The 27,961-nt window shown below is 40.9% G+C and overlaps 1 protein-coding gene across 4 annotated transcripts; it reads right to left on the minus strand.

Annotated features, from left to right (window-relative positions):
- Window positions 1–140: 140 nt before the first annotated feature.
- LOC115766706 (zinc finger protein 2) lies at window positions 141–27,961 on the minus strand. Of its 4 annotated transcripts, none has more exons than XR_004018295.1 (11): window positions 27,776–27,961; window positions 24,225–26,017; window positions 21,212–21,393; window positions 18,615–20,270; window positions 10,560–12,041; window positions 9,182–9,849; window positions 8,970–9,116; window positions 5,888–8,878; window positions 3,391–4,124; window positions 526–580; window positions 141–464 (listed from the first exon to the last, which is right to left on the minus strand). XR_004018295.1 is itself a non-coding variant. In XM_030710625.1 (11 exons), the coding sequence occupies exons 1-10, from the start codon at window positions 27,776–27,778 to the stop codon at window positions 564–566; spliced, it is 9,609 nt and encodes a 3,202-aa protein (XP_030566485.1). In that variant the 5' UTR covers window positions 27,779–27,961; the 3' UTR covers window positions 142–464; window positions 526–563. The 4 variants fall into 4 exon arrangements, 2 of the variants coding, with proteins under 2 accessions (XP_030566485.1, XP_030566484.1); XM_030710625.1 differs by having other exon boundaries at window positions 142–464; window positions 3,455–4,124; XM_030710624.1 differs by lacking the exons at window positions 141–464; window positions 526–580 and adding an exon at window positions 594–976.

A 27,961-nucleotide genomic window follows, 5' to 3' on the forward strand; every position in this document is an offset into this window, starting at 1 on the left:
GGACATCTGATTATTTCGTATCGCATGAATTCTATCATTTTGATCATTCATTTGTTTTTTCTTTTCTTTTTTTGATATAATTTTGTTAACATTATTGCTACATATATTTTGAATAGTTAGGAACACTTCCGTATAGTTTGTAATTCTTATTAAATTATTAATCTGGTTTCTGTTTCTGTTAATTTACTTATACATAGTTATGTATATATTTAGCCACATGAAATGTCATGCAATAAATTTCTTTAAAATAGGAACTTTCAAGTTTTCATAGTATGTAAATATATCTTATTATGTTATGCAAGTATACGCATATGTTCTAAAAGTTTCTTGTTATTGTTTTACTTAGTTATATGTTTGCATGCCCTCCTCCGCCTCCTCCTCCTCCCTGTGGCCCATCCGTCCATGCCATGGTTACGTCAAGTTATAATAGGGACGTCTATTAAATATACGATGAAATGATGAATCTGTAATGATAGAGAGTAAGGCATCATGTAATACATATATGTGCGACGTTATCTAACTTACCCGTCGGCCCGAAAGTCGCCCAGTTAAAGGACTCCAAATTATTTGCCACCTATAACTGTTAAAAAATTTGTTTACTACTTCATTGCCAAGAATGCATAAATAGGATGAGGGAAAAGATATCCATTTATAAAAGAGAATCACGAGAGCACGATAGCAGATACCCTGTACCCAACTTCGATTTATCCCTAAACACATTTGTACATAAACAATATCCAATATATCCAGGAGAGAAATGAATAAAGCAAACATTTGCTCAGGCCATAATATTGGCTTAAAATCTTCATACATCAATGAGAGTATATACGCACGGACAGATATATATATATATATATATGCCCCAATTTTTTTCGGCGATATCTTCTTATATCATGTATAATAATTGCCTTCCACCTATAATTTTAACCCATTTTAAGTAGGTACAGGGTATACAAATATACGTCTTAAGTTGGGACTACAAAAGCAAAAGAAAAAAGCAAAAAAAAAATAAAGAATAAATGAGTAAAATTTTAGTCAAATGTTTTATTTTTTTGTACAGACTTTTAACAATAAAATAATCTGATTTGTAATAAAATGTATATGTGTATTACATAAACACACTCAAGCAAAACATTGTTTTCTTTTGAGGTATGTGCTACTTAGGCTATCGATCAGCAAGATTTAATATGCATATATGTATGTATGATTGGAACGAAATGCTGCGATATATAAACGCATTCGAGTCATAAATTTCTCTGTTTGAATCGTACTAAGCTTTATACAAAAACCCCACCGAAAAGTCTCTTATATTCGAATAAATTCGAGCTCTAGCCGCAAGAAATATTGTACAGCAGGGTGCGAAAATAACATTTAGGGCTTGAAACTTTAACAAAGAACCCCTAGATCTTATATAAATATAAAAATATCAATGGTTCAAAATATATTAGGTATTGACTTTTATTCTTGACTCTTCAAATAAAAGATGTAAATTTTTTATAATACTTTCATTTAAAAAATTCGGAACTGTTCTGTTAGGTATTTCAATAATTAAGTTATGAGAAAATTGTTAAATGAAATTTAATTACTAAGAATTCAACTCTGATCAGAATAAAAGAATGATTATAACAGTTATGGTTCCTGTTTTAAAGAAACAATTTTTTATATCCCAAACGGAGATTCTAAAATGTTGTCTAGGAATACGTTTCTTCGTATCGATTCCAAATTACTAAAAACCAATTACCATTTGGAATGGAACTTCGTATGACATGCAAGAAGCTAACATATATAACAAGTAAGAGGTTCTAGTCGGTAGCTCCCGACTAGGGGATACCCTGAACCCTCTTCCTTTGCTTGGAAACGGAGTAAGTTATCGATTATTATCAAACTCCATCTCCGCAGGCACTAGGAGCACCTACATATAAAATTTCAAGTTTGTAGCTCTTAAAGGTTCTGAGATCCTTGCGTTCATACATATGGATGGACGGACGGACGGAAGGACAGACAGACGGACATGGTTAGATCGACACGGCTATTGGTGCTGATCAAGAATATATATACTTTATTGGGTCGGAGATGCTTCCTTCTGCCTGTTACATACATTTGGATTTTGCACAAATACAATATACCCTTAAACCCATTTTTAATGGGTTCAGGGTATACAAATTTAAACTCTGGGATACCAAATTTAACATGACATACCATATACAAATTATTATATGTTTACATTGAAAGGGATTCTAGAACTATTTACAGGTTCAATATTATGTAGCATTTATTAATGGGACAGATTTTAAAAATGCTCAGAACTCTGGATTTAAAGTACAAGCACTTGGTAGAGGAATTTTCAAAACACATCTCTTACATTCAGAGAACGGCTCAATGTTGATAACGAGATCCATAGGTCAATCATTTAGTCAATATGATTAATTAAAGCTTCAAATTGAACCTCGATGTGTTTTATAAGAGCATGAAGACTGAAGTATGGGATTCCATTCGTAAGAGCGTAAAACTGCTGCATGAGATGTTTTTTTGTTGAGTCAATAAACCAAAAATCAGATAATTAAATATCAAATGGGTAGGTTTTATGTACAAAGCCAAGTACATCAACTATGAAGATACGTACGCTCCAAAAACAGATTGTGAATATGCATATTTACACCCATTACCAGAGCATATGAAATGAATATTCATTGATTTCAATTTGAATAGCTAAGGAGTTCGTATAGCGCAAGAGTTCATTGCATATATGCATACATAACATACATGTACGTATTGATTTGATTAACTAATTGATTAATTAATTAATTAATTATGAATGTTATACGTAACCTAGAACACTTTAAGTGTTGAGTGTTAATTGGAAGATTCGAGTCTCCTGCTCATCGGAGATATCCTAATCTTATTTACTTTTCAGTTGTGTGGCAATCCATCCTACTAAATATATATATATCAGTTATGAATAACTGTTGCGAGGCATATGTTAATTATTACTAATCAATATTTATAGTACTTAATTATTGTTTAAAATCAAATTTCGTTTAGTCTTTGACATTAGGTTTTGCGAATGCTCGAGTGCTATATAGTACATCATCGTACATCAGTACATCATCGTTGGGCACACACATGTCTTGTTTTACATAGACAGACATGTACATATGTAGAATGTTCAATGGATACTACTACTAATACATACGTATCTTAGTGGACAGTCCTTAATATTTAGTTAATGAGCTGCATGTGATGCAAGTATGTTGATATAAACATACTGAAAACGAGTGTGAATATCAATTATGTGTTACATCAAATCAGAAATCACGAAATCATATAACTAAAACATATTTTCAAATATAATCAAATAAAAATAGAAATCAAATAATATGCTAATCATACCGCCGGGATGGTCCACGTTTACATTCATCATATCAAAATACTAGACGAAGTTCGCAATTCTTACCGGTGATGTGATTGCGATTGAATAGCTGTTGCATTAGCTCCCGACTGCCGCCGGATGCGCTCTTTCTGCCCGGATCCGGCAGATCGTCGCTATCCTTGACAGAGACGGCAATATCACCGGCAAGGTGGCGACGACCACCAGTACCAGCGACATGCTCGTTTGCGGAGTCATTAGTCGCCGCCGTCCCAGTCGCAGACGTCGTTGTCAGCAGGCGAGGCTCGGTGCCGGGCTCAGTGCCAGGCATGCTGCCGCCCGCATTGGACACCATATGCTGCAGGAGGAACGCCTTGGAGAGGCTATAGAATCGCCGCTCCCGATCGCAATCGTTGTCATCGCTGCCGCTGGCATTGCTGTGGGCATATAGTTCGCTGGTCTGCTCCAGGAGCTCTTTCATTTTGCAGATGTGCTCCACACTGAATGCGTGCGTCTGCATATTCACCTGCGGCACCTGGCACAATTGGCAGTCCTGCAGCTGCAGATCGGTCTCCGTGCCGGAGGTGGCAGCTGCCATTGCCACTGCCGTCTCTTGAGTCTTGCTGTTGTTGCTGTTGCTGTTGCCAGCCTCCTTGCCGCTGGATCCGTCGAAGCTGTTGTTGTCGTCCGAAATGTGTGCGTATTGGCGCTGATTCCTTGACTTTTTATCTTTGGCCCGTGAATTTTGAAACCAAACCTGTGAAAGCCCAATGCGAAAGCATCTAATTATTTTCGGGCGTATAGTACGAAATTTAATTGTGTATACATTCCAAATTGAGGAAACGATTCCTAAATTTTAGAAAATCGGCATACTTTCTATACATTTTCTGAGTTCTAAATAATATCTTATATTTTCATTGTGAGCTTAAGAATACATGTTTGAAAATTTTAAAAAGATATTTGTCTTTCTGTCAGACGTTTTCCCTTCAAGTCTCAGTTAAATTGTTTTCTATATTTCAGAGAGAGCTGCATTGTAGAAAGAAGGAAGATTCTGGAAAATCAAACAGCACTCAAGAATGTAGAAAAAGCTCAGATTTCAAGGAAATATTTTTGGAAGAAAAAACATCAAAAAGAAAAGCACTAAATAAAAGATTACAAATGCTCGATGATCAGACATTTGTATACCCTAAACCTATTCAAAACGGGTAAAAAGGGTATGATAATTTTTGTAAATATATTTACAGGCAGTATGAAACCTCTTCGACCCCATAAAGTATATATATTCTTGATCAGCATTAACAGTCCAGTCGATCTAGACATGGCCGTCTGTCTGTCCGTCCGTCCGTCCGTAAGTATGATCGCAAGCATCTCAGAACCTAAACGAGCTAAAGACTATAAATTTTAAACATAGGTCTTTCTAGTGCCCGCGTAGTTCGAATTTGTTTCCGATAGTCGATAGCTTTCCCAGTTTACAAAAAATCGATACAGATCGATCATGAAATCCGGTTTTTTCACAAATCGGAGCTCGATTCACAAATTTCACATGTAGCTTCTAGAATAGTATACATAGATCAAGTTTCTTTTATTTAACCATGGATATAAATCAAATAAATAAATAAATTGCATCTATTGGAACTGTAACACAATAAGATCTACTGCCGAAAATTTCAGCAAGATCAAACCAATTTTCAATGGGTATAAAGCGATTAATGTAATGGATCAGACGTTAATCAATGAGCTTAGAAGTAGTCAATAACTTAACTAAATAGTTTTTATTTCCTACACATTTAGAGATAGTAAATTGCCTACGCTTCTCGGTATTGATTTACCGGGGATAAGGTGTTTCCTTTACTATGTAATAATAAATTTGGCTATCTTTTCATTCAAATATTACCTGCATACGATTCATTTGATTGCTTTAGCGAATAGCCATCGTCAGCTGTCTAGGGACACGATATTGATGAAATGCTACCTTTCCCATATAGAGTCCGATATTTGTTGTGGTCTTGTCGACATCTATATCTGGTTGACTGTTGCGCGTTACTAACTGTCTTTCACTGAATTTAACAAAAAGTAAATAATAATAACAATAAAATAAATTAAAGGAAAATATGTATAACTCATAAAAACATAAACTTAATTTAAAATAATACATTTCTTCGGTTTGCCGAAGTTCGGTTAAGATGTATAATGTAAGATAAGATGTGGGTTAACCCAACACTAATTACTCGTGCAGATATATAGGACAGACTAGGAGGAATAACTTGGCTCAAATATAGAAAAAGTAAAAAGTTTCCCTACTGTTGCCCAATCAAATAACCCACTGCTCATATTAATTTTCTTCCACATGGACATTGTAGCGCCTTAATTGGATAAAATAGGAAACCTCTATTCACCAAAAAAGTTCGGTAACATATAACATATGTAGAAAACATATTTTGTTTTCATGGGCATTCGATTCGCACCTTGGGAGAAACCTAATGGATATGGTATATTTTGAAAAGCAAAACTTCGACTTACTTGTACGACTCGCTTTTTGAGATTTACTTTCTTGGATATCTCCTCGAGCATTTTGCGGCTGGGATTGGACTCGGTTTGGTAGCATTCATACAAGAAGTTCAGTTGATCTGGAAGTATCGTGGTTCGCAGTCGCTTGTTTTGCTTGGAAGGAGCGCTCAACTGCACCGAAGAGTCCAGGGGCAGGCAATCGTTCGCTTTGACAGCGGCGGCAGATAGGGCGACATTCTCAACCTTTGGGGTTAGGTTATCGTCGTCATTAAATGTCAACATTTGCGAGTTATTTTCAATCATGGTCGCGTCAAGAAAGTCTTCCAGATTTTGATAATACTGTGGTTTCTCGATATCGCCGGCTTTTCGTATGATTTCGCTGCCACGGAAAGGTGAATTTTGCCTGTCCCCATTAAGTGCATCCATGGATCCGGTCGAACTGGGTACTTCCAGGTTTTCCATCTGCTCAATTTTGTTTTCCTTTGTGTCCCGCAGCAAATCAAAGGATAGCTGCCCTTCGTTTGGACCAACATTCATATTGATGTGATTGTTATTCAGTTTTTGATGTACATCATCCGTCAGGTTGTTCGGTTCGGTCGCTGTACAAAGTCCATTTTTGGAGCTCTCCGCTTTGATGTTTTCCTGGCTGGTATAGTATTCCAATTCGTGTTCTAGTTTAACCATTTGATCTTGTGTACGTTCTTGCCTGCCGATTAATTTGATTGCTTCATCCGCCGTCGCGTTCGGCTGATGCGACGACGGCTGCGATTCTGTGCCATCAGGTGTTGTTTGGGGCGAGGCAGCTAACTGAAAAAACTTTTTCGACTCGTTTAGCTGATAATATTGCAGCAGAAACTCAATGGTTGGCTTTTTGCTAGAGCTAAATGATGACTGGTGCTTCAAGGAATCTTCATTTTTGCGATAGTATTGCAGTAAAAAATCGTAGCTGCTGACCTTTTTCAGCTCGCTCTGCTGATAGAAATTGCTCAGGAACTCCAGCTCCAGGTCCGACTCGTTTCCCTGCTGTTGTATTAGGAATTGCTGCTTCAGTTCTGGATTGGTTTCATGCTGCATGAAGTATTGGTATAGGAACTCGTATTTCTTTTGTGTAGTCTCAAATTCTCCTATAGATGCCTCCTCCGCGTTGGATGAGCTTTCGGAGCATTTCCTTTTCTTTGCCGGAGGCGCTTGTTGATTTTGCTGCTGCTGCTGATGCTGCTGTTGTTGTTGGGCCGCCTGCTGCAAACCTTGCAATATGGTGCCAAAGGGACCGTAAGCAGTTTCCGACTGATTGGACTGATGGTGGCCAGCAGGAAAGAGTGCTGGGCTCATTAGGTGCATCAATTGATGCTCCCGCAATAGTTCCAATTGATTGAACTGCATTTCGCATTTGTCGCACTCAAATTTCGGCAGTCTCTGCTGGTCAAGACTATTGCTGCGCTCCCGCTGCGGCGGTGTTGGCGTCGTCGATGGACTGAAATCGGTTAGGGATGAGGCCTTGCTAAACAGGTGCTGCGGCGAGGGCGATGAGCCGAACGGCTGCGATCCAGAATGGGCTGCTGCCGCAGCAGCGGCCACGGCAACGGCAGCGGCCACGTTTTGTGTGGCCAAGCCCAGTCCGGCTGGCCCGCCAGCGGCATGATGGATGTCCATGGAGGAATTTGAATCCTCTGAGCTAAGATTGTGGGCTATTTGGGCGGCGGCGATTTGAGCTTTAGCCGACTTCTTGTTGTTCTCCTCCTTGAAGCAGTGGTTCTTCTGATGGCGTATCAGCTCATAGTAGCGCTGAAAGACAAGGTTGCACTTCTTGCAGGCGTAGTTGATGTTCTGCTTCTTGGTCTCCTCGCTTTCGTACAGCGAATTGTTAGGTTGGTTCTCGTAGATTTTGCGCTGCTTTTGCCGTGCATTCTGAAACCAGACAACAATCACGCGTGGCGACAGCAGCAGCAGCTTGCTTAAATACTCGAGGTCGCTATCCTTTGGATACGAATTGTTTTCAAAGAACTCTTGCAGCACTTTAATCTGGTAGTCGGTGAAACGTGTCCGATTCGCGCGCTTTCCTCCGGAAGTTGACGAAGATGAGTTCGACGAGTTCGAAGAGTTGCTCTCCAATTGGGCGCACGCCAATGATGATGCTGAAGGCAATGCAGAGCCGGTACTTGATAGCTTCTCGAATGATTTACCCGCTATTTGTAGTTTCTTAGGTGGACCCATGTTGCTACCAATGTTCTCCAGTTGCTGGCTCAGTAAATCGTTCATACTGTTATACAGATTGTTGGCTGCCACACTATTTGGGGTTGGCGGCCGCGAAAGAACATCGGAACTACCGCTTTCCGACTTGGTCTCAAAGCAATTGGTTTGCTGTTGGTGATGCTGCTGTTGGTGCTGGGGCTGGCTCTGATAGTTCTGCATCGAGGAGCCGGTTGCCTGCATCGAGGCGGGGTCATGAATCAAGTCCTCGTTCGGGTTGGGATTCACCGGATCTGCCGTCTCGGCCTGCTGTTGTTTAAGAAACTCAAATACTTGCTCCTGTTGCTGTTGTAGCTGGCGTTGGTTTTTGTGAAACGTAAAGTCACCAGCTGAAACATCATCCTGGGGTTCGGCCTTTATCTGAACCTCCAATGGCAAGCTCATCACGCCCAAATTCTCCGGCTCCGGCTTGGCATTCATGAGGTCAGCCTGCGTCTTGAAATAATCCGATATGTTAGCACTTAAATTTGTCGCGGTGGCCGCTTCTGATGACACCGCAATCGAAGCTGCCTGATTGATGGCCGCCGACGTTGTTGCTGCTGCTGCTGCTGTTGTTGTTGGCGGTAATGTAGGTGGTAAAGGGACCGGGTTACTGACACCTGCATCCGGCAGGGGGGTCACCTTAGTTTGGCCAGTGCGTTCGTACTCCTCCAGATTGAGGGTAGTCGACGGCGGATTATTAAAGTTGTATGGCGAGTCTTTGTTCCGCTGCCGTTCTTTAAACAACGTGTTTCGGAACCAGTGCTTAACAACCTGTTTGAATATAAAATAAATGATTTCGTTATGTCATCATCATCATTTATTGATTGTCTCTGCTCTTTTTTAAACTATTTCGATGTGGTACCTTCATTGGAAGATTTGCCTTCTGTGACATTTCCATGATGCTCTCCTCGCTGGGTGAGTTATTAATGTCGAAATGGGCCCGCAATATCTTTAACTGATCGTCTGTAATGCGGGTGCGTGCGCGTTTCTGATTGCTGCTTAATTGTTGCTAAAAACAAAAGAAATAGTGGGTTAGAAATCTATGATTCGAAGGGAATTTTATTCTCGATTTACCTGGTTATTGTTGGTTACACTCGACATATTGATGCTGGCGGCATCATTTGCTAAGGGTCCTGCACTGCCGGAGCATTTCTGTTGGCGGTCAGACAGACAGGCCGAGGTGCCAGCCGAGGAGGCAGCGGCAATGCCATTGTTTTGGATCCCTCCGGTTGCTGCTCCTGCAGCTGCTGCGGTTGTTCCGCTGGAAGTGTTGGCTCCAAAGATTAATGGAGGTGCTAGATTCATAAAATTGAGCGACATCAAATGATGAAACTGCATCAGATTGAGCATGTCCACCGGATTGATCGGCATTCCAGATGCAGCCGCAGCGGTGCTCAGCTGTTGTTGAATTTGCTGCAAGTTCTGTATACTCTGAAGTCCGTGAAATGAATGCTGATTCCCGATGCTGCCGAATGGACCGTGCTGAAGGGGTTTCACCTGAAGCTGATGCATCCCGCCGGGAGACATGGCCATTTGATTATCTGCATCCTGCTGCTGCTGCTGCTGCTGTTTAAGCAATGCTGCGGTCAACGCGGCAAAGTGCTGCTGCTGTTCAGTTGATGGGTCATCGAGCGCATTTGGCGACAGCTGATCGGAAAGCTGATCCTTCGATTGTGTATCCGATTGAAAAGGCGATCGAGAGCGCTGGGGGGACTGCTTGACAGACTTGTTCGTTTTGGAAACTGAAAACGATAAGTTTACCATTTAAATACCCTTTGATTGTTTTTTTTTTCAATAGTAAATAGCGATGTATTGGTCCGATCTGGAGGACTTCATCATATAAATCGTCGGCCAAACGAACTTGAATAACTTAACTTGCAATTCAAATAAATGCTACTTCGCGTACTCCGGACATTTGGAATAGTATTGGCCTAAGGAAAAGCTTGCGACTATCTATTGCAAATGGGCAAATGGGATACACAACAGCACACAACTAGCTCAGCTTATCTTATCTCAGCTTTACTTTCTCCTCAAAAAATTAGAGTACATAACTTCAAGTATTCTTATAAGTCTTTCAAAGACAGAAATGTTTTTATTGCCTAAAAAATGACTAGAAATTTCCATCATAGAATTCTTTTGAACGCATACAATACAATTTACGAATATATACTAAGACTATCTACTTGCCAAAAAGTTTAGAATAGAAGTGATAAAGATGTATAATTACTTGTTAGTAGGATGGAAGGGATGGAGAACTTTAATTTTTTACTGGAGTGTGACGGATCCCAAATCAAGTCACGAAGGGCAAACTAACGAGAATTGTTTTTGCACAGATTAAATTCTGTCTTAATGAATATTGTGGTGACCAGATACATAAGGCATACTCTAGTATAGTTCGTATTAAGGGTCTTTGTCGTGTATGGATCGTCGAGCTCCTTTGAGAAAAACTTACCCAATTCACTAGAACGCGCTGTGGTAAAGTCAAAAACATTTGGCTCAGTTGATGGCTTTTCCATTTCGCTAGAACTGAAGCTGGGCGACAGGTCCCGCGGACTGCTGCCCATAACAGCCGTACATTCGGCCGAATGCGACTGTTCCATATGCTTCTGAAGTGCCTGAGTGCTGCGAAAGTTTCGCTGGCAAAGGGAACATTTGGTTGCGTCCCGCATACTGTGGTACAGCATGTGTGCGGTCAGTTTTTCCTGTGTCTTGAACGCCAGCGAGCACTGTTTGCAGCGGTACTTATAGACGTGTCGCTCGGAGATCACAAGGCTCATGTGCGAGTCCTTGAAGTGAGCAATCATCGGCGGCAAGCTGGCAAAGGACATAAAGCAGGGACGACTAACATGACTGACGGCCAGGCAAAGGTATTCGCCGTTTTGCACCGGAAAGTGTTGCGTTTGTTGGGCATGTTGCAGCAGCTGCTCCTCGTGCTTAAAGTTTGCGTCGCACTGTTGGCAAGAGATGCCCTGCATACCGCCGGTAGTACAGCTCGTTGTTGTTGTTGATGTGCTGGGTGTGGATGTAGATGCATAATCTTCGGCATTGACAATATTACACTTGTTCTCCTGTAGCACCCTTTCCGAGGATCCAGTCGAGCCCGAACCCGAACCCGAACCAGAGCCCGAAACGGTACTTGTTGCCGCATCCGGAGTTTTTAAGGGTCGCCAGGCTTTGTGGTTGACCAGCTGCAGAAGCCTGGCGAGGCCATCTCGCGTGACACTGTGCACGCTCATAAGATGTGCTTCCAGGGAAGATTTCTCACTATATCCGGTTTCCAGACATAAGGGGCACGATACACCCGATTGGGGCATAGTTTCAGTTTTTGGCGACAGCCTGCTCTTGCTATGATTGCTCTCAAGCTCAAAGTCGGCGTTATTGTTATCCTTAACATCGGCACTGTTCGTCATTGGGTCATCGATTTCCTCTAGCCGTTCACGCTTAATATCAATGGGACAATCGCTGTCGCCACCACGTGCCTCCGACTCCGCCACCGCTCCAGCAGCTGTCGATGTGGGCGTTCCACTAGCATTGCAGCGATGGACAGCAGCCAGGGCAGCGGCTGCGACGGCTGTCTGAAAAGCTTGCAGAGCCGCCGTGTTTGTGGGTATACTGATATAGTCATCGCTCTCCGCAGTTGGGTGCAGGCTTTCGATGTGGCTTTCCATGTCCTTTTTGGATTGCACAAAATATTCGCACAGGTTGCATTTAAAAACGGTGGTTGAAGCGCTCGGGTGTAGGTCACCAGCCATTGGTAATGGAGATTGCACTCGTGGCTGTGCCTTGCCGCAGGATGTCGAGCAGCTGGAGACGGAGGCGGGCGAAAATATATTGCCATCGGTTGATGATGCACTAGCCACACCGAATCCGATTTCAGTGCCAGCTCCAACGGCAGCTGTCGTTGCCAGGTTTAGTCCACAGTCAAGGCCAGGATCTGAAATTGACATTGTGAAACATGGGTGTGAAACTATAATAATTTCAATATTGAAAACATAGAGCCGTCGAGGCTTAACTGAATGTTAAATATGATATATGGAAGAATAAATAATATAAAATACAATTTTCAAATTTGTTTTCTCCAGCTGTTTTGGTATCCATAATCAACATGTTTACACATATGAAAAAGCGGACTACGAATATTTAATATTTGACTCAGGGAATAAAACCCTCAAAACCTAGCACCTTGCTCAATTTACACTCATTTTACTTATATGCGCGTTTGTGTAAAAAAATGCTAAAATGCCTCTAATGAGGGCCCTACCGGAAAAAACTAGGAAGCTTTAATGTTCACTGTAGTCAACTTATGTCATGTAGGTGCACGTTGAGACGGGGTCTCGGAAAATATATGCAAATGCCCGCATGCGCACATACATACATACATACGTATACATACATACATATAGATACATATGTACGTACATACATACGTGCATACATACATACGTAAATACATATATACATACATATGTCCATAAATACATACATACATAAACACATACATATGTACGCACATACATACGACCATATATATGCACATCCGCACATACATATATACAAACAAGTAAGAGGTTCTAGTCGGGAGCTCCCGACTAGGGGATACCCGGAACCCTCTTCTTCCAACATCAAATGCATATTCATATATGTTCTATTTTGGAAGCTATATGTCAAGTTGGTGACTCTAGCTCTTATTATTTACCAAAATTGCCCAAAAAACAGGATATCGATATCGATTTTTATCGATTGCTTGGAAACGGAGTAAGTTATATCTAGCTCTTATAGGTTATGAGATCCTTGCGTTCATACATACGGACGGACGGACGGAGAGACAGACGGACATGGCTAGATCGACTCGGCTATTTATGCTGATCAAGAATATACATATATACTTTATGGGGTCGGAGATGCTTCCTTCTGCCTCTTACATACATTTTGCTTTCGCACAAATACAATATACCCTTATACCCATTTTTAATGGGTTCAGGGTATAAAAACCCAAAAAAAAAAACACCACCGCTTAGCATGAAAAACTGCAGAGCCTGCTCGAATTCTTGAGAACCGAGGAGTAGGACACATGGCTGAAATTTATTATATTTAAATTTGCAGCACAGCGAGAAATGAGCTTGATCTGCGTTTGGTATTAGAAACCAACATTCAAGCACTAATATATAAATAAATGCATAAATACATGCATGCATTCACTACCACTCTCTCACACACACACATGCACATACATATATAATACTAAGTAAGCCGTCGTATAAAGTACTTGTATATTTATATTGGTGCTAACTGCTTGATTGATTGACTGAGTGCTTGCCCAGCCGACTGACTAACCGACTGATTTACTGGTTGATGATCAACGCACAGGGCGAACCTTGAGAACTAAAAGCTCAATTTTTAACTAAACTGGATTTCAGATTTCAGCAGCAATATGTGGAAAGTGGGGGAAAACGATTAAATCATGTTAAAATTTGTTGTGTTAGTTTTTCACAAATTAAAACAAATGCCACGCAAGATCGCGGAAATCTGGTTTCAAGCAAAAACAATATAATTTGTATTCAAATAATATTCTTTGGCTCAAGCCAGTATTGAATTTAATCTATTGATTAATTTGTTTTTTTTTTTTTTTTACTGCAGTTGAATTTAAATATAAATATATATAATAATATAAATTAATTAAGCCAATATTTTGTGGATAGGTGTGAAGTACCTGAAAACTTTGGCACTTTAAGTTAAGCTGACTAACAAGTGATAGTCAATGACCTGTGTGTGTGTATATATTTTGTAGCACACAGACACAGAACCACACACACTTGTGCTTTTTACGTACAGATTAATAATCCTGTAAGAGCCCTTTGGCTAATCAATGCCTTTGATAATAGGAACGACCACAACAAAAGCGAGACGCAGAACAAGTCATGAGCAGCAGAAAGCGAGAAGAAGACACAGTCCCTGGCCCCGGTTTGGCCTCGGTCTGCCTCGGTCGCAATCCCGGTCTCAGCATCGGGTTTAGTGCTGCGTTGGTGTTGGCCTCAGCTGCATAGAGTTAATTGCAAGCAAGGGTGCAGAGCGTTGATACGACCAAATGCGAATATATTTCAAATTCCATTACCAATTTCAAAGCAATTTCCATACAGCTTGATTGCATCAAATTAAAAAGCCGACAAAAAATGAAAATCAAGACCATTGGCGTTCTGTGGCTCTTCAAGCGAGTAAAGTAAAATGAACTTGGCCAAAAGAGACCGAGAGACAGAGAGAGAGAGAGACAGAAATGAAACTAACCAAACTGATGTGTGCCTGGGTATTTCTTGTGCTCCAGCCTTTGTTGTTGTTGTTACTGCTATAATCATGCGCAGCTGTTACCACTGAAGCGGTCACGAGACAACAGCCACCAGCACCACCATCTTCATCATCGAGCCTGCCACCGACGCCAACACCAAAGCAAAATAAGAAAGAATGCCCCAGTCGAGGGCTTTCAACCTGGATATACCCCGCTCTCCGATAATCAATATATTTACAGATGCTCAAATGCTTTCATTTTAATCAAATTAGTTAAGAATAAATATATTATATAATAATTATAAATATTTTTATTTATCTTACTTAGAGTTTATTTATCAAAAAGACCCTGCTTTTCGATAATCAACATATTTACAGATGGTTTCATTCTGCTTTTTATAACCTGAACCCATTAAAAATGGGTATAAGGGTGTATTGTATTTGTGCAAAATCCAAATGTATGTAACAGGCAGAAGGAAGCTTCTCCGACCCCATAAAGTATATATATTCTTGATCAGCATCAATAGCCGAGTCGATCTAGCCATGTCCGTCCGTCCGTATGTATGAATGCAAGGATCTCAGAACCTAAAATAGCTACAGACTTGAAATTTTAGATGTAGATGTAGATGCTTCCCGCGCAGATCGAGTTTGTTTCCTATAATCGATATCTTACTCCGTTTCCAAGCAATTGATAAAAATCGATATCAATATCCTGTTTTTTTTTTTTGGCAATTTTGGTAAATAATAAGAGCTAGAGTCACTAAAATTGACATATAGCTTCTAAAATAGAATATATATATGCATTTGATGTTGGAAGAAGAGGGTTCAGGGTATCCCCTAGTCGGGAGCTCCCGACTAGAACCTCTTACTTGTTTTTAAATAAAATTGGATCCGAAATTTTTTCAATTTGTCATATTCAATTTTTTTTATCGAAATTATAATTTACTTATAAATGTAAAGAATTTTTTAATTTATCCAAATGTTATTTTAAAAAATATAGTTCGGTTCAGCTAAAGGTTCGACTTTTCTTTAGTTCAGGGTTAGTGAGAAATTTGAATACCGGGTTAAAACCGCTTTGGTTAAAAGCCGGAAATCCTTGAAGCAAATTCTCCGACAGAGTATATTTCCTTTACTGATAGATCTGCTAGCATACATTTTGAACAAATAGGCTCTAGGCTTTATTATACCCTACATTTTGCTTTTTTGAAAGCGACATGCGTTTGCAAAATATAATAAAAAGTGATCTTACACCAACAACAACGAGAAGAGCTCACTGCAAATAAAGCAAAGGTACGGGTTAGAGAACAGAATGGAAGAAGCTCAGGTTCACTTATGTCTTAAGATGTGTATCATTATGCAGATCTTTGTTGCAATGTCAATCGAATTTGCAACAAACATCCAATGAACATCCAAGGGAATTGTTGATAAACAATAGAAAAAAAAATATGAAAATATAATGTTGTATTTGGCGACCTATCCATTTAATAATTGTTTGTTTGGCTGGCTCGAGGTCCGCAAGAGAGTCAAACATAAATGAAAAATATAATTTTCCCAATCACAAATGGGATTTTGCGATGTGGCAAACCAGGTTCACGAACCGAACCTCAAGGCTTTGGGGTTGGCAGCCCAAGTCTCCAGGCTGATCAACACAACGGTTCAATCGTCGAGTCAAGACAAAGCGCAAAGCAATTACAAGCTGAGGCACCAACTGCTGTTCGAATTAACTCGAATGCAACCACAAACGCGCGAGAGAAAATTGAGTAGAATATTGCATACCCTAAATGGAGAAGGGAGCCAACGGAAGGAAAGGCAAGGGGCAGGGACAGGGGCCTATTATCATTGGGCTAGATACCCTGTAGCTGCCGGTGGGTGTTTAGAGTGCAATTCCAAATTTGAGCGTATTTTGTCTGAGGAGCAGCGCCGCGTTTGCTGTGTCTCCGTCTCCGGTTAGGGTCTGGATACTCTGTGGTTAGGTGCCATGCCTGCGGTTCGGCTCCGCACGACGCCGCATCTGATATGGGAATATCACACTGTGGCTTTGTATGTTTGCCTTTCCGAAGCATCGGCAGAGGCAGCGGCGGCGGCGGCGAATGGACTTTAACTGCGACTGCGACTGGGACAGGGATAGGATGTGAGGTTGGGGTTGGGGCTGGGGCTGACGTGGAGCAAAGTGTGCACGTCACTAATTGCAAATTCGATGGATACATATAATCGTTTTTGCATTCTTAAGTAATTTGTAATAATTTCCTCAAGGGTCAGCTTCGGCGTATAAATCTCACAGCGTATATAAATCGCAGAAGGGCAACGCGAGGGTACGCGATGAAGAATTTACGTACGTATACGCGAACGATGCGAGCATGAGTTTAAGATTGGGATTGGAGAGCACAGGACAAGGACGATAATAATCGAAGAACGGGGCAAAAAATCAAACCAAAATCAGCGCTTAATGATGAGTTACGAACGCACCGCATTATACAGTATACAGACCGTTGTGGGAAGGCAAAATAATTGCAGATAGAAGCATTTTGTACCTTAAGGTGCTGGAGCGAAGGTCAATCTGATTATTGAGTATGCTTTTTTAATTACAGTTATAAATATCGTAAATGTAATGCAGACTTGTCTATGCATTTTTAAATACTTTTATACATCTGCATTTTTAATTACTTTTTTTTTTATAAAATATTAATAGATTTTGGTATTGTTATTTTATATATTTACTAAGGTACAAAATGCATAGATCTGCACTTGTTTTGTATAAATATAGTATGGGGCCAGACGCGTTTGGGCACGATAAACGCAAATAGTGAAGGATAGGTGTTTGGTCTGCATTTCTATCATATATGTTATTCAGACTTGAATATGCATATTTAATTACTTTTATAAATATCATAAATGTAATTCAGACTTGAATATGCAGACCAAACACATTTGGGTCCTTTTAAGATCGGAACACTATATCATATTGCTGCCATAGGAACGATCGGTCGAAAATTAAGTTGTTGTATGAAAAAACATTTTGTTTATCAAGATATCTTGACCAAACTCGGCATTTATTAGTTATACTATGCTCCTCATATAAATGCAAAATCCGATTAAGATCGGTGCACTTTATCATATAGCTGCCATAGGAACGAAATTGCAATCAATATATTTTGATTAAGCACGGCATTTAAAGATTTTACTATGCTCCCTTCCTTTTTTTTAAAATCTTATTTACATCGGACTACTATGTCATATATCCATTAAAAATGGGTATAAGGGTATATTGTATTTGTGCAAAATCCAAATGTATGTAACAGGCAGAAGGAAGCATCTCCGACCCCATAAAGTATATATATGTATTCTTGATTAGCATCAATAGCCGAGTAGATCTAGCCATGTCCGTCTGTCTGTCCGTCCGTCCGTATGTATGAACGCAAGGATCTCAGAACCTATAAGAGCTACAGACTTGAAATTTTATATGTAGGTGCTCCTAGTGCCTGCGGAGATCGAGTTTGATAATAATCGATAACTTACTCCGTTTCCAAGCAATCGACAAAAATCGATATCGATATCCTGTTTTTGGGCAATTTTGGTAAATAATAAGAGCTATAGTCACCAAACTTGACATTTAGCTTCTAAAATAGAATACATATATGCATTTGATGTTGCAAGAAGAGGGTTCAGGGTATCCGCTAGTCGGGAGCTCCCGATTAGAACCTCTTACTTGTTTGTTTATGAAAATATCTTGACCAAGCTCGGCATTAACTTTTTTCCAAATGCTTCTTAGATACGGAAAAAGCACTATGAGCATTATGTAAAGGTTGGGTCTGCAAGGGTATTAGATCTTTGGTATGCCGAAGATAGCCTTTCTTTTCAATAACCTTTTTTTATAAGTATATCAGGTTTTGTTGTGTGTTATATTTGTTTTATGCATGCCAAAGTCTAAGATGAAATTTCGTGTTATCAAGATTATTATAGCGACGTGGAGATATAGTTGAATATTAAAAACATTTTTTAGAAAGTATGAAATAGGTCCAATATATACTATTTGCCAATAAGCTAACATTTATTTGATTCTTAATAATAAATGAATCTCAAAAATCAGAAAATTTCATTTATCGGAAGAGGAGCGTGGTTTGATAAGGGAAGGGGCTTTCAGAAAGCTGTAACCACAATTGCAGAAATCAATGTCAAAAAAATAAGGTAATAACAGGTTCGGAAAATGGTGAAAAGTGAATTGACATACCTTCAGTGGTGGTGCCCGGTAGTTGGTCGATCACCTTGAATACCTCATTGAGTCCGAGCATCTCGATGTTTTCGCTGCGGCGTTGCAGGCAAATGAACTGTTCCACCTGCATGTGCCTGAGTCCCTTCACATGCTGCACCATGTCGTGCAGATTTTTGGCCACAAAGTTGCACAGATGACAGCAGAGCGCCTTCTTTGGCTGCTCCTGATCACCGTCATGCATCATGGGCGACTCCCGCTCCCGTTCCGAGTGGCTGAGAGAGCCGGAGCATTGGCTTTTACGCATACGGCTCTTCTGTATAATGATGAGCAAATGCTGAAAGATCATGCGCATTGTGTCGTGTCGCATCTGCTGCGTGTGCAGGGACAGTTTCTGTATGGAGTTCGTGTGAAAGTCGCAGCAGTTGCACTTCAGCTGGACCACATTGGTGGCCAGCTGTGGCTGATACTGCAGCTTGTATTCGTTCCGGGCGCCGCCCTCGCGGATGTGATTGATGAAATTGAGCTTCTGCAGGTGCTTGTCGGTCTTGCTGTGCAGCTGAAAGTTGGCCTTTAGATTCGTTTTGTAGTTGCACAGCCGGCATATATAGTTGTTGTTGTGTATGACCATGATGTCCGCCGAGGCGCTCGAGGATTGCCGCGACCGATCCAGCAGCAAATGCTGATTCAGCTCGTCCAGGTCGTTTGTGCTAAAGCAGTCGCAAATCAGGCAGCTGTACAGTGCTGTCGGCCATAATTCCGGCAGGCTATCTGGATACGATGCATCCAGCGTCGTCTCGCCCCCGCCGGATGTGCTCGACTCCATGGCCATGCCCATGGCCAGGTTTAAACCCTGCGGCATCTTCAATGGTTTCGGTGAGTAGGCAAACGTGGCATGCATCTGGTCCGGCGTGCTCACCGGGGAGCTCGACGTAGGCGACATTTTGCTATTCGAAGAGGAGTTGGTCTGATGCTGCTGGAGCTGTTGCTGTTGGGCATTTTGCTGCAGCAGCTGAATCATGAGCGCCTGGTTGTAGGCCAGATCTGCCAGGGCCACCTCGGGCACGGGCATAAAGCTGTTGGCCCCAGCTCCGGATCCGGGTCCTCCTTGTTGCTGCTGCTGCAGGAAGTTGAATGCCTGTATGTGCTTGATGTTGTTCTGGAGCACGGCCATATTGTGCGTATGCTTCTCGCTGGTCATGTGTATGCGCAGATTGCGGGCAACGGATGTCTCGTAGCTACAGATATCGCAACGGAACGAGGGCTTTGGTTTCATGGACGCTGATGACACCGTCGAACTCATTGCCGAATTGGCTGAGCTGCTGACGATGACACCGACATTGCCGCTGCTCGAGGAGCTCGAGGTCGCTTGTTGTGGAACTCCCACGCCCACGCCCACTCCTACTCCCACCCCGACGCTTGCGACTGGACCTGGGCCAGTTGCTCCTTGCGGCGACGGGCTGGGCAGCATTAATTTAGCACTCGCTGCTGCCGCCGCGACTGCGACCATGTTCTGGGAGCTGTTCAACTCCTGCATGTTGTTCAAGTGCTTGTCGGACTGCATATGTATGGATAGGTTGCCTTTTGTTGTCGTCGAATAATTGCAAATCTCGCAGCGGTACGGCTTGTACCCGCATGAGTATGATTCTCCACGTGCCAGTCGTGGATGCTGTTGGCCTGCAACGGGGCAAAGATACGGTAAAGAAGATATGGAAATATAAATGGAAGGTATCTCTCTCTCTTTGCAGACTATTCTGACACAAAAATCTATTCCAACCCAATTCAAATTCTCGATAAAACCGGAACTTTGTTTGATTAGCTTAATCAGTGGGAACCAGCTGGATCGGAGCATATAGCTGCCATAGGAACGATCAATACTCGGCATTTACTATTTTCCCTGCGCTTCTTAAATACGGGCAAAGTATGAGCATTGTGAAAATGTTGGGTCTGCGAGGGTATTAAATCTTCGGGGTGCCGCAGATAGCCCTTCTTTCTTGTTTGGATTCTAAACAAAAATATTTTTGTATTCATTCTCAATTAACTGAATAAAAGGTGTTCAATAGTGTTGTAAACGTTTATATAACAGGCTGAAGAAGCAATTTCTGACCCTTTGAAAACGATCTGCTTTTAAATATCATCCACAGCCAAGTCGATGTAACCTGACTTGTTTGTCAACCTAACTCCTCATCTATAAAAAATCATTATTTTAATTTTATCGAAACATAAATACATCTCCAAGCACATTTGACCAAAGCATTTTATTTTGATTTCTGCATCAAATCATATGCAAATTATAACAACTTGTTAAATAGAATTTTTATGTAATATGCTTACAAAATTATCATGCTTTTTATCTTTGTTTGTCTTGGCATAACAAATTTGAGTATATTAATTCTTGATCAAGACTAAGAGATGAAAAAAGTAATCTTGAATTGTGGTAATGATAATAAAATATAAATATCTCTTCCTGAATTATCAAAGGATATCTCTTAAGAGACTGTTGATTTCATTTGATCGTTTTAATAATTCAAAGAGCAGGACTTTTATATATTTTAATAATTTCTCCTTCATATTTGTTTTAAGTAGATATCCAGTTTGTTTTTCGACGTCAAACTTACCTGCCAAGCAGTATCCACAGGCACTCTCTCCATCTGGATGTTTTTCACGCATGTGGATCTCTAATGTCTCCTGATATTTGTAATGCCAGTTGCACTGCGGACATTTGAGGGTCTTGCAGGAGTTCCGTGTGGACATCTGGACTCCGCTGTTGAGACGCGCCGAGCTCAACAGCATTTCGCAACTGCAACAAATCAAAGGATTTCAATTAAAGCATATATATAAAATGATGCAACAGTCGAATTTGCCGACTAATTATATACCCTTTACACAATACAATTGATATATGTGCATAATATATAAAATTAAAATAGATTTTAGAATATGTTATTTCATAACCATTTACGACCATCTACGAGAACAGGAATATTGAATCTTTGAATACCGTATTACCAACTGTTAAACCTCCGAAGATTATTTGGGTACGGAGTATCTGCTCGTCGGTCACTCTCTAGCTTATCGCAAGTATCGATGGCTGTGGAGACAGCTGTCTGTATATTAAATTGAAGTAAATACGATTCACTTATAGGGGCTTCAATCTCTCAGCATTGAAAATATTCCGGATATATAACGCAAGATCATAATTACTTAATTCGAATTCGAGCCTGCACTATTGTGAACGAAGCGTACGTCAAATAGTAGTTCACAATGGCGGGCCGAGGCACCCTACAAAGTGTTGATGAAACTTAATGATACCGAGGCGCGCATTGCGACAATTGAATTGAAGCAGAGCCAGAACCAGAGCCAAAATCAGAATCAGAATCAGAATCTCTATATGGCATTTATTAAGTGAAATCAGTGCAATTGGTTTAATTTATTTTAGTTAAGCCGAGTCGCCCTTGCTCACGTCCGCCCGGCGGTTCCTTCCCACAGCTCATTCTCATGCCGGCTCATAAGAGATCTCCACAATGAGTTCATTGAAATGGGCTCTTATTTAAATACCATTGTTTGTGATTTAAGCTTAAATCAAGCTACGTAATATTATATCGCCATATCATACAAAGCGCCTGCTTATTCAAAATGACATTTCCACAGCCCGAATAACACACTTCAGACTTTTGCAGATATATTAAGCGATTAATTCATGGCACATTTATGATATACCTTAACCCTAGCGCCAGGCTGCCATTTTAATCATTCTACACATTTATGAATGGGAAATTTGTTCTTGTGCTAAAGTATGGTATGACAGCCAAGTGTTTGTATATGTTAAAGAGCAAGACCTCAACCTTCAAGAATGAGTTTTGTTTTTGGGAATAGGCGGAGCTATATTAGGAGTTAAATATTCCTAATATGTAATTAAATCATCACACAAAATTCAAAATTGTAACTGTGCTCTTATTTTACAGTCTTTCGCTTGGCAGAGATCAGAATCGATTCCCCCACAAAATACACCAAATTAAATTGAAAACAAAATCATTTACTTTATCATTGGTAAATCAAAAGAGTTCCCGGAAGGAAGTCTTACATCTAGCTATCTGTTCTTCCAAGTGAGGCCAAGAGTTGTTAACGTTTCCTTGGAACAAAATATATGTAATTATAAAATAATTGATACTTTTTTAAAATAAATAAAAAAAAACTAGTGTATAATGCAAATCCAAGTAATAATTTGTAAAGTTTTTTGTTTTATTTATATACATATGTATATTCCTTTTTTTTCGAATAGATAAAAAGGTTTTAAATATATATTTGATCTGCAATGATATTCGAGAGCCTTGAAATTAAATTTGAAAAAATTAACTCTTACAGAAAGAGATTGGAGGGGTTTTACTTCTCCAAAGCCAGACGAAGTTGTGACTTCGGGGGTCTATATAGTATATATATGTATTTTCGCATATTGCTCGAATGATGAACGCTCAAAATATTCAAGAACTTGATTTCCATTAACAAAGATCATGGTGTGCGTAATAATGCATTGAGTTAATTTAAATGCCATTGATGGTAGGATTCCAGCTCAGCCCCCAAAGCGCATGCAATCAATGTGATCCCACAAATTCGAATGAACATGTCCCAAGGTTCATTTGCGTTTAAATGAACAACCGGCATAGCCGGAGGCAGGACGTGACGACGTGAGGCACGTCCTGCTCCTGTCTCCTCCCACTTTCCCCCTTTGGCATGTTGTGCATGTGAAAATTAGACTAATGAGTTATTTTATGATTTTGGTGGAGAAACCCCTTCGGACTGTCAAAGTTCAAACAGGAGCAATAATTGCGCATATAATACGCCGAGCAGGCCGAGTCGTAACCCCTTTTTTGCATTGTCAGCACGTGGTTGCCACCCTGTCCAAAAGCTTGTCGACTACAACTGTCCCGCCCTGCTCCCCTGCTGGGTCTGGTTGAGAGACAAGGCCAAGAAAAAACCCAGCCACCCTTTCATAACAAATAAAACGCCGGGAGCACTTGCTTTCTCACGCTCAAATTGGTAATAATACGCTTGAATGACATAATTCCGTTTTGGTTCCTTGTCCGCACTACCCTCTGTCATTAATGTTTTTGGCTTAGATACATTGTAGTGAGAGGCTACTGCATTAAGTATAAATTGTTACTAGGTCATTCTTACACTCGCTCCTCTCTGGCCATGGTCTGCCCCAGGTCCTTCCGAACTACTAGGAATGCCAACTTTAGCCACAATATGCTTCCCAATTAGAAGAAAAGTACCGCCAGCTCTTGTCTCCTTATGACGGGACTTAAACTCTTTGAAGCCGATCAGACACAACTTGAAATATCGCCCAAGAAAAAAAAAGTTCATAAAGATCTAAAAAAAATACCCAACAAATCCCTATTTCCACTAAGGAGCTGGAGTTTTCGAAGTATGAAAAACACATCAAATGATTTCAGTGGTAAGCAAACATGCTTTTAGTACTATCTTGATGACCCGATTTAGAATATATAAATCGAGCAAATAGCCAGATAAAAAAGCCTTTTTTTGGTAATTAATATATTCAATTTGGTATATATATATATAAAATATATTTGTATATGTTATAAATATAAAGGGTTTTTCTTGGGCACTTACCGAGTACAATCCACGCCTTGAGGTCGGCCATTGATGTGGTCGGAGCAGGCGCCAATTGTGAAGCTTGAGGCAGTCGCATTGCCAACGTTGCCAACGGACGAGGCGCTGGGCGAGATGGGCATAGACGCTGAGAGCCCGCCGCTGCTGCTACCATTTGGAGAGCGTGGAGGTTGGGACTGGGACTGGGACTGGGATTGGGATTGGGACTGTGATTGGGACTGTGATTGGGATTGTGGAGTAGCCGGCGACCTGGTTCGGTGTTGAATATCAATCAATTCACAGGTTTTGCAGTCGACACCCTTAAAATCCGGATGCTCCAAGCAGCTGGCTGGAAACAAAAGCTGTTTTTGCTGCTGCTGCTGGTGTAGCTGCTGCTGAAGAAACTCGGTGATTAGTTTGACACCCCTCGCGTTCTGTTCGTTTGCCAGGGCAGCGAGGGATGCGTGAAAGGAACTGAGTTGGGACTGCATCGGTGGGAAGAGGCCGGCAGTGCCAGACACTTGTTGCTGTTGGAGCGACAGGAGGTGCTGTTGCAATATATCGGCTGCTGTTAATGTGGCATCCGTGTCCATTGGATGCGGATGCTGCTGCGGTGCTGCTAGTGGTGGGGGAGAGTCCGAGCCGGAAGCAGTCGCCGCTGATATTGACACAGTTGGACTTGTGGTAACGTGGCCCGTCATATCTGGCCTTTGGCTACGCTTATTTGACTTATCGCTATCTAGATTATCAGTACTAGCCTTTATACTATCTGCCGGTGGCAAGGGCTCCTCCTCCCGACTTCCAGCTTCTGCGGCTCCTGCTGCTGAATCTTTCGGAGCCGGCGATTGTATTGGCGTGGACGCTGATGCGGGTGAGATGCAAGATATTGATGATGACGATGCGATCGACGACGATGCGGATGTTTTTGTTGGGTTATTAGTCTTTATTGTTGCTGAATTTAAGGAACCAAATTTCACAGTTGATTTTGGAGCTACTTTCGGAGATGATGTTGTCCTCATCTCCGCATCGGCCTCGGTCTCTGTTTCTGTCTCGGCTACAGCTCCATCGCTAGGTCCATCGCCATGTCCATCGTTCAGGCGATCTTCTTTGCTGCTGTCCACGGCGGATAGTTGATTGAGGGCGGCAATGGTTTGGTTGGCATCGATGCCAGCTAGATCCACTGGCTCGACGGCATTGACATCCAGTGGCTGGAGAAAGGATATCTGCGGCTTCTCATCCATATTACGCTGAATGATAGCACTGGAATATTCGCGATTCAATAGCTGTTGCTCCAGCTCCTGCAGATTGAGCCGATGTTCCGAGTTCGCATGCAAGCTAAATGAGTTAACGGTGCCGAAGGACAGTTTGCATATAAAGCACATCAATATCGGTTTGTGCTTGTGGCTCTGTATGGCATTCCTTGGGTCTTGGCAATGACTGTTTGCATCTTGGGCAGACACTACACGAAACGAATGGATCTTTGGGCTCAGCTGCTGGCAACCACCCAAAATCGAACCCGAGCCCGAAACCGAACCGTCGCCCCCTCCTTCAGTATGTGCTCTATCCTCTGACTTTTCTGTTACTCTGCCACGAACTATGGATTGTTGTTGTTGTTGTGCAGACGTAGCTGTCGTATGTCCAGGGTCCAATGGCGTGACTATGGCACCGCTTGAGCTCAGATCTATGCTGGGGACAGTCGCATTGCCTGCATCGATAATTAACGCACTGCCGTCAAGATTGTAAACTATTTTGCCATTAAAATTTTCAACATCAGAGCTGGACATTGGAGAGCCGTCGTTAGCATTATTAGAGTGCTGAAAAACAAAAACCGAATACACAATAAACTCAATTAAAAATCAATTATAGAGTATTTGTCAAGCACATAACTAACCAACATTCCATCTTAGTGGATGTTGACAATAAGGAAAGGTACACTAAACTTGAGATAAACTTGCATCCAGTTTTCTCCTCTATAGCTAAATAATGAATATTGTCAATACTAGCCGGCATTCCCCAGCAAGATTTTTATACCATGAACCCATTCAAATATAAGGGTATATTGTATTTGTGCAAAATCCAAATGTATGTAACAGGCAGAAGGAAGCATCTCCGACCCCATAAAGTATATATATTCTTGATCAGCATCAATAGCCGAGTCGATCTAGCCATGTCCGTCTGTCTGTCCGTCCGTCCGTCCGTCCGTACGTATGTACGCAAGGATCTCAGAACCTATAAGATCTAGAGACTTGCAATTTTAGATGTAGATGCTCCTAGTTCTCGCGCAGATCGAGTTTGTTTCCGATAATCGATAACTTACTCCGTTTCCAAGCAATCGTTAAAAATCTATATCGACATCCTGTTTTTTTAGCAAATTGGGTAAAAAATAAGAGCTAGAGCCACCAAACATGATATGTTGCTTCTAGAATATTTTAGATATTTTAAGTATCTTTCATTTAATACCTATCGCCACCTCCCCGCTACCACCCCAGAGCTATAAATCAAGTTAATAACCCAAGTTTTATTGCCAACCAATTTAAACCACAATTTAAATGCAATTGACTTTTTCACAATACACAAATATTCTATAGTACTATAAGATATACTGTAGAAAATTTCATAAAGATCGGTTAAGAAAAACCAAAGCTATATGCAACTGCGCAATTGAATGGGGCAGCAGCTTTAAGAATTTCTGTATACATGTACACACACACATTCATGCGCGTCTGCTTCGCATTCTTATAGCATGGCAGAGGCATAGCAAGTGGTGCGGTCTGTCGCAAGTTCGAGCCCTGCCAACGAAACTTTTAATACCCTGAACCCATTAAAAATGGGTATAAGGGTATATTGTATTTGTGCAAAATCCAAATGTATGTAACAGGCAGAAGGAAGCATCTCCGACTCCATAAAGTATATATATTCTTGATCAGCATCAATAGCCGAGTCGATCTAGCCATGTCCGTCTGTCTGTCCGTTCTTCCGTCCGTCCGTCCGTATGTATGAACGCAAGGATCTCAGAACCTATAAGAGCTAGAGACTGGTGTGGCTGTTGAGTAGAGGCATAGCAAGTGGTGCGGTCTGTCGCGAGTTCGAGCCGTGTCAAGGGAACTTTTTTTTATTAATTTATTTGGAATAATAGGGTTCAGGGTATCCCCCAGTCGGGAGCTCCCGACTAGAACCTCTTACTTGCTTTTGGTTGTTTTACTTCCAATTTACGTCTAAAGTTACATTCTTCATAGATATTTAAATGTAAATATACATATGGAATTAATTTTAAGACATTTTTACGTTTAAAATGGTAGATGATTTTTACAGTTTTGCGTATTTTGCTGGAACTATGGATTAGACTATAGAATTATGTGCAAGATCTCATTGGTATTTTGCTTACCATATTTCATTATAATGCCTGTACTCAAAATTGATTTAAGACATGTTTATGTGGAAATAAGTAGTGGGAATGTACCTATTACTTTAAGGGTAAAAGCTTACGATAAAGTCGAAAAAAAAACAACTCCTGTTTTGGGTTCTCCAGGGGTATTCATTTCCATTTGCACGCTTTATATTTATTAATTTACCATTTTTCTGAAGTATCCCACTGATTCGGCTATTTAATTGAGGCTCCATTTTTCGAGAGGGCAAAGCATTTAACGAACATTTCGACTTTATAATAAATAATTGAATTAATGCAATTAGCATAAATAACACGAATAACGAACTCAGAAAGGAAATTTCTAGGAAAGGCACATATTTTAAAAATGTAT

The sequence above is a fragment of the Drosophila novamexicana genome, unplaced genomic scaffold (genome assembly GCF_003285875.2).
Source record: "Drosophila novamexicana strain 15010-1031.04,08,12 unplaced genomic scaffold, DnovRS2.1 tig00001222-arrow-arrow-pilon, whole genome shotgun sequence".
NCBI classification, from domain to species: domain Eukaryota; kingdom Metazoa; phylum Arthropoda; class Insecta; order Diptera; family Drosophilidae; genus Drosophila; species Drosophila novamexicana.

Excerpts from the sequence above, each read along its gene's own strand:
- LOC115766706 (XM_030710624.1), bottom strand. Across the intron at positions 12,042-18,614 it reads ACCGGGCACCACCACTGAAG|ATCCTGGCCTTGACTGTGGA; the intron begins GTATGTCAATTC and ends TGTCAATTTCAG. Across the intron at positions 4,125-5,887 it reads TCAAAAAGCGAGTCGTACAA|GTTTGGTTTCAAAATTCACG; the intron begins GTAAGTCGAAGT and ends GGGCTTTCACAG.